General features: G+C 37.3%; 1 protein-coding gene across 1 annotated transcript; it reads right to left on the bottom strand.

Moving 5' to 3' along the window:
• Positions 1-448: 448 nt before the first annotated feature.
• Positions 449-4,627, bottom strand: LOC308412954 (complement factor H-related protein 1-like). Its single transcript, XM_080907685.1, has 8 exons — positions 3,934-4,627; positions 3,664-3,840; positions 2,584-2,763; positions 2,326-2,502; positions 1,810-1,896; positions 1,607-1,648; positions 1,325-1,486; positions 449-1,236 (listed from the first exon to the last, which is right to left on the bottom strand). The coding sequence occupies exons 1-8, from the start codon at positions 3,986-3,988 to the stop codon at positions 968-970; spliced, it is 1,149 nt and encodes a 382-aa protein (XP_080763811.1). The 5' UTR covers positions 3,989-4,627; the 3' UTR covers positions 449-967.
• Positions 4,628-12,822: the final 8,195 nt, after the last annotated feature.

Genomic DNA, 12,822 nt, shown 5'->3' with positions numbered 1-12,822 from the left:
GTTCACCGGTGTTTGTTTCATATATGAGCACACAAATCATTTTCTCTCACACTCTTCAAGATGACAATGAAGATGTGATGATGTGATCATATGTCAGGTGTCTCCTTTAAAAGCTCCAAGGTGGTGATCAAATCCTCAGCTACGGCTGTGTTTTGCACCTCTGGTTAGAAGAAAATATATTTTGTGAATAAATTACAAGTGTAAAAACAAAAAACAAGAACCCCCCCCCCCCCCCCCACCAAAAAAACAAACAAACAAAAAACCAAGATGTGTTTCTTCATATGAAAGCTCTTTAAATGACAGATCAGAGCAATAACAGCAATTCTTTTAAAGAGGAACACTCACCACTGCATGTTCCACCCTGTTACAACCTGTAAACAGTGATGCAGAAGCTCAGTGTGAACACTTCAATTACTTAACATTTGCAGATGAGGTGTGTTCAGTTTTCTACATGTCTACAAGTTTCTACAAAGTTTCTATAGAAGTGGATATGTTTGTTTACAAAATAGTCCCCTGTGTTTACACGAGGCACAAAGTAAACAACATATTTATCAGCCTCGTTAAAGGTGATCACACAGTAAACTCTGTTTAAAGCTTTCCTGTGTATGTTAAAGAAATACATATTCATTGGGTCTATAAGATCTATTGTGTATATCTGTTACTCATTTTAATAATTTCCACATCACAGGCATTAGTGCAGGGAAAGGGAAGCTGTCAGGGCAGCAGCATACACTACAAGGTGTGACAGGTGCCTGTGCAGTACTTCTGGTGACAAGTAATGAAGGCAACAACGAATCAGTGAATCAGCAGAGTTGCTGCAGTTTTTTTCTGTGTGTTTAAAGGAGTTTAAAGTTGTAAAAGCTTGGTTGGATATGACGACACACAGAGACATTAAGTGCTTTTAAAATGTAGTTGTTATTAAAACGATTCATGTTCAGTTGTTTTATTTATTTCAAAGTTTTCTTTCTTATAGGTAATAAAAACGTGTTAACATGTAGGCAACACAGCACTGAAAACTTTTCTGACTGACACGTTCAAACATAGAGAGTTTACAGTAATACTTACAGTTAGTTGCCTCCACTCTTCCATTGATGCATCGAACCGTAGAATAATGTTCAAACGACCAGCTGTGTGGTTTCACACACTCCACTCTCTCTTCCTTACCATTTTCTATGTGCACAGTTCCCACAGATTTGTATGCAGGATTGTCATTGGTGTTGACAGCACAGAAGTTAGCTGGACACAAGAAACAACCATTAAATTAAAATTTCTCCCCAACGCTTTAAGAGATCCTTAAAAATGATTATCATTGATGTGTTTATACCTCTGCACTCAGGTAAGTTTGACCACGTGCCATTGCTGATACACTTCACTCTTCCTGGACCCACTAATCTGTACAAACGTTGGCATTGGTATATCAAATAGTATCGTGAAGTTTGCTGAGCAACAGCATTTTCAATAACAGGGATGTTTCCGCAACTTTGAACTGAAATGAAAACGCAGGAATATTTCTGAAAACATACCAAACTGTCGCTGAGGTAATGCACTTAACATTCTGATTGGTCAGCATGAATAAATTCAAGGAGAAAATAATGTACTTATTTACTTGTTGTATAACGAAGACGTGTGTCTCTCTCATTTGAAGATCCTGAAAGATACAAAACAGTTATTTTGCTTTGAGATTAGGCCAATTTGAACATTTTCTCTATTATTATTTTATAAAGTTTGTCAGTCATTTTTATGTTAACAAGGTATTCATGCTAGAGAACTTTTAACCCCCACTGAGACATAATGTAAATCATAACCTACCTCCATGTCCTGGCTGTATCACACTGCCGTCTCCTGTTTCTGTAACTGTTGATTCAGTATGTTCACCACCTGGTCTGGTTTCAATCTCTGTCAGAGAGACAGAAAATACATCACATATTCTACACACACTACATATGCATCCAAGAACTTTTACTGCTCAAAAACACCCAAAAATAAAAGGATAAAGTCACTGTAATATGTATTAAATATCTGTTTTTTTTGTATTTTATTAAATTTCACTATGAACAGCAGAAAAGACTGTAAACAGACACTGACAGTCCACTTCCTGTTTAAACGTGCATCATTTGTAGACTGTAAACTTCGATTGATTGCAGACTACTTATTATTTTTTATTTATTATATTTCTGACCACCTGATCATTCACTAAACATTCTCATTCATTTGTGCACTGATACAAGTGTCATGTAATCAGTTGTTTTTAAACTTACTGTGGATTATTGCCAATTCATAAAAAGTAAATACATAAATGCAGATCTCATTAAACAGTCAGCTTACTGCATGTTGGCACTGCTGTCCAGTTTCCCTGTATACAAACAGATTTCTCGGTGTGTGCAGTGTATCTGTCTTCACACTCATACTGCACTTCTGAACCTGCTGCAAACACTTCCTGGTATCCATGAATGATGACTGCATGGGGGATTTTAGGAGGTGCACTGCATGCACTCATACTTCCTGTAAAAATAAAAAGTCATGAATAGAAGCAGAAAAAAAGTGTTGAACAGCTAACTGGAGTCAAACATGTAGCAGACTTACTCTCACAGACTGGTGCAGAGGACCATTTTCCATTTCCACAGGTAGTGGTGTTGATCTGGTTTTGGTGCTCAAATCCTCCATCACATGTTATCGTTAGTGTACTTCCATCCTCATACCAGCCATTTGAGTTTTTAGGGTACTTTCCATTGGGAATAGTTGGTGGAAGGCAGCTGCTTTCATCTGTGGAAGAACAGACCAGAGTCACCATCAACACTTTGAGATTTCACAGAGTAACTTTTACATTCATAATTAAAACTTTCTGACTGCGAACAGCAACATGTCGCATTAAACGTTGTGAAGAGTTAATTCAAGGAATTACTGGAAGAAAGTTTTTTTTAATTGTTCCTTTAAATCTGAGGAAAACCAGACAAAAGTCACCATCAACAGTTTAACAATATTAACTGTTGGGGTTCAGGGTTAGTGTAAGTGTTCATAAAAGTCACGATCAATGACAAATTCCCATCTTAACCATGAAGACAAGCAACATGTATTTTCTTTTTAATTATAATTTATGTTTTATTGGTTTTCTTATTTATACAACATGAACAACAATACAACTTAATCACAGTGGAGGGGAAAAAAACAAAACAAAACAAATCAAAACAACAACAAAAAAAGAACAAACAGACAAAAACTAAACAAAACAAAAAACCTAACAAACACGTATTTTCTTGGAAGAAATGCAATTTTCTTTTATTCGTGGCAGAATGATTCTTGACAGGCTTGGACTTCTGTGATTTGTGGTATTTAACTTTAAAACTCCACAAACAGCAAAATGTGTCCCTGCATGAACGGTTAATTCAAAGAGAATTAGGAGTCCCAAACTCTGATTTGTATGTCCTGTACCTCATAATATTATTTTTTATTTAGTTTATAACTTTTTTAGAGTTAAAATGAAAGCTTCACCATCCTGACATAAGATTGAACATTGTCTTTATTTGCTGATCAGTCTGATTTTTAGCTTATTTCTTATGTTTTGAGACAACTGATTACACAATCTTTTAATAATATATATATATTTATTTAAGTTTTTAAGCACATTTACCATTCCCAGTATAGACATATATATGTAACACTTACCTATGCATTGTGGTTCATGAGACCATTGCCCATGTTCACAGGTACTGGTTGCCCACCAACCCTCCACTACAGGTTTATATCCGTTATCACAGGAATAAGTGATCGTGGTTCTGTCAGAGTAAGTCTCTTGTTCGGGGATAAAATAAGCATGAAGCCTGGGAGCGTCACAGCGCTGTGCTGAAATACAATAAAAACAAACAAACAAGCCCCATAAAAACGCACATTAGATATATAACCAACAACTTCAAATAAATAAATAAATGTCCTCACCGAGAAGCACTCCAGGAAATAAAATCAGGACAAATCCAAGAGACCTGAGACACATTTTGCAGGAATTAATTCACAAAGCAGAGCAGAGTAGAACCTTGTTCTTCTGAACCAGTTAATAATTAGTCATCAAAGCCTAAAAGTTGGGAAACAGTAAACAAACGGCTGAGTAATTCTGGCTGCTGTTGAAATCAATTCACAAATAGACACTGCGTGCACATTTTATAAATGTATAAAGCTTAAATTGGGGTCCTGACAAATGCACACAAAGTACGCAGACACACATTTTGTACACATAGTGAACGTTAAGAAAACACCGCTCAGTTGGAACTGCTTGTATTTATTTCTTTCCTCCTGCATTTGTCAGATAATGTTTTTGTACAAAAATCTATGAGGTTATTTACAGTCCAGATTTCAAACTGACTTCCCGGACAGCCGTAATCAGAGTTCAACATTGTGAAACATCAAACAGCAGCCACGTCAACGCACAGACGTTCAGCAAAGACTGAATCCTAAAGCCAGAAACAAAACAAGCAAAAAGGATGTTGACTGTGTTCAGTAATATTGTTATCATGATATTTGTTTTGCGGTGAAAGATTCAGTTCTTATTGATCCTTGCATGCTCTCTATATTTTCTTTTGAGGGACATGTGTTGGGTAGATTGAAGTAAAATTAAGTAAAAGGACAGCTGTTTAAAAAAACAAAATAGTAATGGATGAATTACATATGAGTTTTAGTTTCCTACTATTCTCACTCTATTGACAGCTGGCTGAGAGCTCGGAGCTTTCTCTGGATAAATGTGACATCTCAGGGGAATCACAGGACAGCAGTTTATATAAATTGTTAGATCCTGACACATCGCTATGCTGATGAATATAGGCTTTGTTACAGCGTCTTAAAACCTGTGCATCATTTTTATTAATTACTATTAGTTTGTTGTCAGCGTGCTCTGCAAGGCTGCCGGTGTTTATTAAATTCAGTATTACATATTAAAAGAATCCAACATTAATCTTGTGAAGTGTGTTTGAGTCTAATTCAGGGATGTCAAACTCATCTTACATTGTGTGGCACTATAGCCCACTGATCTAAAGTGGGCTCGACCAGTGAAACTGTCCATCGGTGAAAATAAGTTTAGTTAAAAATCAAAGCACTGAGACGTCGTAAGAAAGAAAAACAAACGACTATTTGAACAGTACAACTAAGTTTTTCCACATAATAAAAAAATGCTGCTGTAATGAAATAAATATTTCAGTGATACTCTTTGAGCATAAATTGGAATAAATAAATGTGTAAAATGACCAAAGAAAATTGGCTGATTAAATTAGCTCGTTGCCCAGATTGTGCAGTAATTATAAAACAAGAACGTTTCTGTGAATTCAAAGAAATTGTCCTATTTCTATGGGCTCAAAATGTGGTCATAAATATTTTGTACTTGTAAAAAAGATTTGTATGTGTAAAAAAGATTTGTATGTGTAAAAAAGATTTGTGTGCGTAAAAAAGATTTGTATGTGTAAAAAGAATTTGTGTGTGCGTAAAAAAGATTTGTATGTGTAAAAAAGATTTGTGTGTGCGTAAAAAAGATTTGTATGTGTAAAAAAGATTTGTATGTGTAAAAAAGATTTGTGTGTGCGTAAAAAAGATTTGTATGTGTAAAAAAGATTTGTGTGTGTAAAAAAGATTTGTGTGTGCGTAAAAAAGATTTGTGTGTGTAAAAAAGATTTGTGTGTGCGTAAAAAAGATTTGTATGTGTAAAAAAGATTTGTGTGTGTAAAAAAGATTTGTGTGTGCGTAAAAAAGATTTGTGTGTGCGTAAAAAAGATTTGTGTGTGCGTAAAAAAGATTTGTATGTGTAAAACAGATTTGTGTGAGCGTAAAAAAGATTTGTATGTGTAAAAAAGATTTGTATGTGTAAAAAAGATTTGTGTGCGTAAAAAAGATTTGTATGTGTAAAAAGAATTTGTGTGTGCGTAAAAAAGATTTGTATGTGTAAAAAAGATTTGTGTGTGCGTAAAAAAGATTTGTATGTGTAAAAAAGATTTGTATGTGTAAAAAAGATTTGTGTGTGCGTAAAAAAGATTTGTATGTGTAAAAAAGATTTGTGTGTGTAAAAAAGATTTGTGTGTGCGTAAAAAAGATTTGTATGTGTAAAAAAGATTTGTGTGTGTAAAAAAGATTTGTGTGTGCGTAAAAAAGATTTGTGTGTGCGTAAAAAAGATTTGTATGTGTAAAACAGATTTGTGTGAGCGTAAAAAAGATTTGTATGTGTAAAAAAGATTTGTGTGTGGACTTAGAAAAAAACCCCCTGCAAGTTACAAGTACGGATTTTGACCCTATTTTTCTTCCTTTCATCTGATTGGTCAATGTCATGTCAATCACAAATGTAACAATCCAATCAGAGAACAGATGGGTTTGGCTGTCGAGGGGCGCTTTTTTTGAACTGCAGGTCTTTGAAGGGAATAAATGCCCTTTTACATGCCAACCCAGCGTTTTCCGGACCGCGGGGTGGGGGCGGGCAGTGTTTTGGAAATGACAGTCTTCATTACAAAGCTTTCTTCGTTATGAATTAGCATACATGTTTTTATTGAACATTTGAAGAACTAGCAAAAAAAACAAACTCTTGTAGAGGACATAAAGTCAGAGATAGAAAAGACAAGGAGCAGGTGCATCTAGTACAGGTAGATCTGCTGCAAAAACCCACAGAGCCCAGCAGCCAGCGTAACAAATTCTGGATCCTTTGCTTTTAGTTAGCAGTTAGCATTAGCAGCACATCCTGCGTCCGATGTGAAAGGACTTTTATGCTGCGCACTGTGACTCACAGCAATGGTCCTGGGTCAACCCTGACTTTGTGTTAAACTAATCCTAAAGTAATAATGGTATTTCTAACCACTGATATACCACAACTTTTTCCTTTCAACAGCTACTGAAAGTTAGGGGACCTAGCTGCTATCAGATATTTATATAGCGATCCTCCAGCTTCAAACTGTATCACCCTTCAAGGACCTGCAGTTCAAAAAAGCGCCCCTCCGACAGCCAAACCCATCTGTTCTCTGATTGGATTGTTACATTTGTGATTGACATGACATTGACGAATCAGATGAAAGGAAGAAAAATAGGGTCAAAATCCGTACTTGTAACTTGCAGGGTTTTTTTTTCTAAGTCCACACACAAATCTTTTTTACGCACACACAAATCTTTTTTACACATACAAATCTTTTTTACGCACACACAAATCTTTTTTACACATACAAATCTTTTTTACGCACACACAAATCTTTTTTACGCACACACAAATTCTTTTTACACATACAAATCTTTTTTACAAGTACAAAATATTTATGACCACATTTTGAGCCCATATATTTTCTGGGCCCACTAAAAAGTTTCTATATACTCAATATTGAAAATATTGAAAAGGCATGAATTTTCAAATTTTTCCTTTTTTAAAATTTATTACTTAATTACTTTGGTGGACTATGAATAGCCACAGATCTTTATCAGCTGCTTATGTCAGCAACCTGCTCTCTTCTGCCCCGGGTGATGATGTCATCAAGCTGCTCTCCTCTGCCGCTTACAGGTCCGCTTACTTAAGATACCTGGAGCATAATCTGGAATAAACTGGAACTAATGACCATAGTTTAACAAGTAGTTTTTATTTAATGAAATAAATACCTCAAGTGGAAATAGAATAACATTTTTAGACTGTTGCTTCTACATTCATAATGTTATAATCTTTAAATGTTAACTGTTTTTCTTTTTTTTAATACCTTGAGCTGCAAGAAGATGGGATGAACAGCAAGTTCCACAGAAAGCCGTGCCTACCGCACACTCCAACTCACAATGAACGATGCTATGAAACACCCAACTGCTGATTCAGTCATAACTAAAGCAAGAAAACTGGTACATGCTGTAAGAGATGATCAAAAGGTGTTGCAAAACTCTGTTTTGGGATTGTACCACTCATTGGAACAGTACTTTTGACATGTTGTGACGACTGCTAGAAACCAGAGCTGAACTAAACCAACTGCTTGAGTAGCTGGGGACGGACACACACACAAGTGATTGGGCCCTTGAAGGAGACGTCTGGAGAAACGTCTTTTTAACAGATGAGACCAAAGTGGAGGTTTGGCCATAATGCACAGCAGTACCTTCAGCAAAAATCAAACACAGTCCAAATATTTCAACCCAAATGTAGAGCATGCTGGTTTAAGGGTGGTGATTTGGGCTTGTTCTGCAGCCACAAGAGAGAGGCACCTTGCAGTTGACGAACTCCTCTGTATGCCAAAGTTTTCTAGCGTCAAACCTGAGGCCGTCTGTCTGACAGCTAAAGCTTCTCCTAAGTTAGACCATGCAACAGGATAATGACCCCAAGCACAGCAGCAAATCTACAGAATGGAAGTCCAGACCTTAACCTGACTGAAATGCTGTGTATCAAGGATTGCTTGCAAATGTCAATGAATTGAAGCAGCTGAAGTTAGTGCTGCTAACTGCTGGATTTATAAACTACTCAGTCATAGAATGATTGCGACACTGAATTAAAACACTAAATGTGATTCAGATTTTTTTCTTTTGTATATGTTATTTTACATCCAGTGGTTAATTTATGCTAAGGAGTATATATTTTCATTATGGTTAACAAAATTTCGGTATAAAATCTGGATTTAGATACATGTAAGCCTCTTGTGCATTTTGTGCCTGGCGCTTGCAGTGATGTACTGTCACATAAGCCAATCCTAATTACACAATGAGTGTAGGGGTGGGCAATATAAACGATATACGATAGAAACGATATAAATTTGGCCAACGATAGAGATTTTGACTAGTGATGGGTCGGTCGCGAACGAAATGGCTCTTAGAGCCGGGTCCTTATCGCGAGCCATGGGTTTTTGTTTTTTTTTCTTTCTCTCACCCTCTCTCTCGCACTTTTTTCCCTCAGCATGAGCCTTGTGCTTTACGCTGGGAAGAGGGGGGAGGGGCGGTAGTTACACTCAGTAGCACAGGAACAGAGCAGGAGGGAGAGACAGAGAAAGAGCCAGGGACAACAACGTCACATTAGAAAGGTATAGTAATCATCCACAACTATTTTCAGTTGCAGATGATAAAGGATTCAGAAAGTTTATTTATGCAGGTCCATATGACAGAGAATATGCATGTTCTTTTTGTTTTCATATTATAATTTATATTTAATTGTGTTGTGGTTTGCAGTGTTTTGTGTTGTTTCACTTTAAATTTGTAAAAGGAAAAAGCTGAAAATTTAAATAGTTCAAAGTTGAACTGGGAATAGTTGATTTTTGTATTATATGATTTATTTATTACATTTTATGTGGAGTGAATAAATAAAAGTATATTTACGGTGGCCCCTACAGACAAAGCACATACAAACTTAAAATCACGTACGAACTCTGAAGCACGTACAAACCCTGAAGCACGTACAAACTCCAAAACACGTACAAACTCAGAAGCACATAAAAACTCAAAACACGTACAAAAGACAACAGAAGTGCTCTAGGATGCTAGGGGCAGTGTTGAGCTTTTGTTACCTAGTGGCTACACAAGCCAGCAAGTACCAATGACCGGATTTGGTGTGTGGTAGTAACAGGTAAATGAACATTTCTTTTTTAAAATTATTTTGTTGTTTTGCTCGCAGCATTTTCTTTCCGATGAGTTCTAAATAAATTCATATCTCTCTTAATAGGCTTTTAGTGTATTTTGAATGCGCTGAGGTCATAGATAATTAGATAAAACACCGTAATGTGTGATGCTATAGAATCACGTCATGTTGACGGAGTAGCTTATTATTTGGCATTATTGCAGGCAAACCAGCATATGAAATATGAAACAGAAAAGTATGTTTATTTTTTTTATTCAAGATCTGTTCACCTGTACTTAGCAAGTACATACACATGAAATGCAAACTATTTACATGGCAACGCACAGCTGGCAACCTGGCTGTATCTTGGTCATATGGTCAACGTACTCACAACATGGAGGCTTAAAAACGGCCAAATCTTGTACCCAACCGTTTGTGAACTAGATGTGTGTCTCCAGGAATTTATAATTCCGAAAATGATTCGCCGTGTATGCGCTGACTCCACAGACCGGGTAAGCGAAGATATCGGGATAGGACAACGGCGGTAGGCTGTCTGGGTTTCCACTCCACTGCCTTATTTCATATGGGTCCACATTACCGATGCATGCTATTTTTTCTAAGTACCATCTCTTGGCGTCTGGGCGCAATCGGTCGCGATACAGCCCTTTGTCTTTTGCGTTGATTTTAAGCAAGGTTCTGGCAGTCCCGCTTCCAACACAGTGTGTTTGTTTTGATTTGTGGCCTTCTGACATGGCGCCGCGATCCCACAATGCACTGTGGTGTGACGTCAACTCCAAAGCCCTATTGCGATAGCGCATGTTGATGATGTCATCAAGCTGCGCCTGTTTTGGTCGAAAGCATGGCGGCGGCTAAAACTATTATCGTCTGCAAATTATGGTGACAGTCATAGCAAAGAGATGAAGCACTTTTGAAATATGGGGAAAGCCAAAAACTGCGCTTCCTCCACTTCCGTAACATTGATTCATTAATGTTGAAATCTCTCGCAGCTGTTCTGTTCCCATATTGTTGCAGTATATTAATTACTAACCTTGTATTGTGGATGAATAATCTCAGTTGTTCTCCTGACTGAAGTTTGGCCCCTGTATCCGGTTGTTCAGTCTGACGTCACTAGCCGTGTCTGGACCTAAACTCCGCTGCAGGTCCATATATCAAACGATCACTATAGCATTACTGAGAGTTGAAAAACTGTCTAAAGTCTTTCATCTTTAATAAAATGATCAGCGTTCTGCTCTACCAGGTGTAACAATTGAGTTTAACATCCAGGCATCCATGAAAACGGAATTTATGACATTTAACGGAGTTAGAAGTTAGCAGGGAGTTAGCTCGCTAGCTTCTATCTAAATACAATATAGCATGCCCTGACTGCGGGGTTTTGGAAACAAATTAAAACGTACAGCTCTGTTATCACTTCCAGCATAAATGAAGACAGAAAACTAAAAAGCAGTGACGTTTGTAGGGTTACTGAAGTTGGGCTAGCTGGTATATAATGATGTGCTACGTGACCGCTAGCGACACAGCTATGTTAGCATAATATAAACAAGCTAACTTTTTTTCCACTCGATAAAAGTTAACGTGAGTGTTCTCGGTGGTCAGGAACAAATGTAATCGCATGGCAGGATGCTGTAAAAGGACCAAACTTCAGCCAGGAGAACAACTGAGATAATCCATCCACAATACGAGGTTAGTCATTAATATACTGCTGCATGGGCTGGGCTGTAGTTACATCCTAAGGGTTTAAAAACTGAGCTTAAACAAATGATTAGCGGTAATAAAAGCCGAGGGAGGTCAACAGTGATCACTGACTGTTTTAGGAGCTTTTTGAGATTAAATAGAAGAAAATACATAACATTAACCATGTTAACAACACAAAAGCCATATTAAACGCAGACTACTTTAGGCCCGGAAGTAGGATTCGTCGTGTCATCACTGAACAACCGGATAGCATCCTGCTATGCGATTGCATTTGTCCCTGACCACCAGAATCCCTCACGTTAACTTTTATCGAGTGGAAAAAAAGTTGGTGTTCATCCTCCAGCTTCACTGTGCTAATGTTATGCTAACATAGCTGTGTCGCTAGCAATCACGTAGCACAACATTATATACCAGGTAGTCCAACTTCAGTAACCCTGCAAACGCCACTGCTGTTTAGTTTTCTGTCTTCATTTATGTTGGAAGTGGTAGCAGAGCTGTACGTTTTAATTCGTTTCAAAAATCGTCTTCTTCTTTTTTGTGTGTGTGTTTTTCCATTTAACCATAAAGTAAACACAGACAGGGTCAACATAAGTATGAAAATAAATTAAAACACACGTGCGCACCCCCCCCCCCACCCAAAAAAAATGAAAATTTGGTTACCAGTTCAGAGTTATAAACACACACAAAAGAATATCTTATTAATACAAATGTTATAAAGAAATAAAACAGCTCTCTGATTTTTCTTTGTATTTTTGTTTTTGTTTTGTTTGTCTTCTTGTTTTATTTAATTGCTTCTGGGATTTGGATCTAACAAGTAAAGTATTCATATTATGCACACATACAAACACATGCAGCTATCACCCATTTCTTGTATTTATACTTAAGACAACTTATTCTTGAACGAATACATCGATCAGTCACATCTAAAATGTAGCCAATTGTGTTTATTGTTCCACCCCACCTCCCTAACCTGTCTGTTCAAAAGTGAACACAGGTTAGGGAGATGATGGAGGAAATTGTGGGGGTTGTAAAGAAAAGGGTAAAAGAAAGGTAGAAGGGGAAAAAGAGGTAAAAAAAAAGGGATAGAAAGGAGGAAATAGAGGAGAGAAAACCCCAACAATCCCCTCTGAGCAAGCACTTGGCGATAGTGGATAGGAAAAACTCCCTTTAAAAGGAAGAAACCTATGACAGAACCAGGCTCTAGAGGGAGCAGTCAACTGTCGGGACTGGTTGGGGGGTGAGGGTGAAAAAAGAGAGAGAGAGGGAGATAGGGGGGGGAGATGGGGAAGGTGTCAGGAGTTAAAGGGACGGAGATGGGAGAGAAAAGAAGAGAGGTGAAAATTAAGATGGAACAGAGGTGGAGGAAGATGTGTTTTTTTCTTCAGTTCCATCCATTTACATATTGTCCTAAAATTGATGCCAGTGGGCTTATAAGTGGTTGGTGTTAAAAAAGCCCCAAATATAAATATGAATTTTAGGACACGATGTTGAGACCAAATTAGGTGAAAAGCCGAAGCAGCCAGTTCCACTTCTTCTTCTTAATTTGCGGTATCTCTGGCAGGCTCTTAACTTCGGTTTCGAGTTCAGCCACC

This window comes from Rhamphochromis sp. 'chilingali' (assembly GCF_963969265.1).
Source record: "Rhamphochromis sp. 'chilingali' genome assembly, chromosome: 16".
Lineage (NCBI taxonomy): Eukaryota > Metazoa > Chordata > Actinopteri > Cichliformes > Cichlidae > Rhamphochromis > Rhamphochromis sp. 'chilingali'.
The sequence above is the reverse complement of the archived record's forward strand: the minus strand, read 5'-3'. Positions and strand labels throughout refer to the sequence as shown.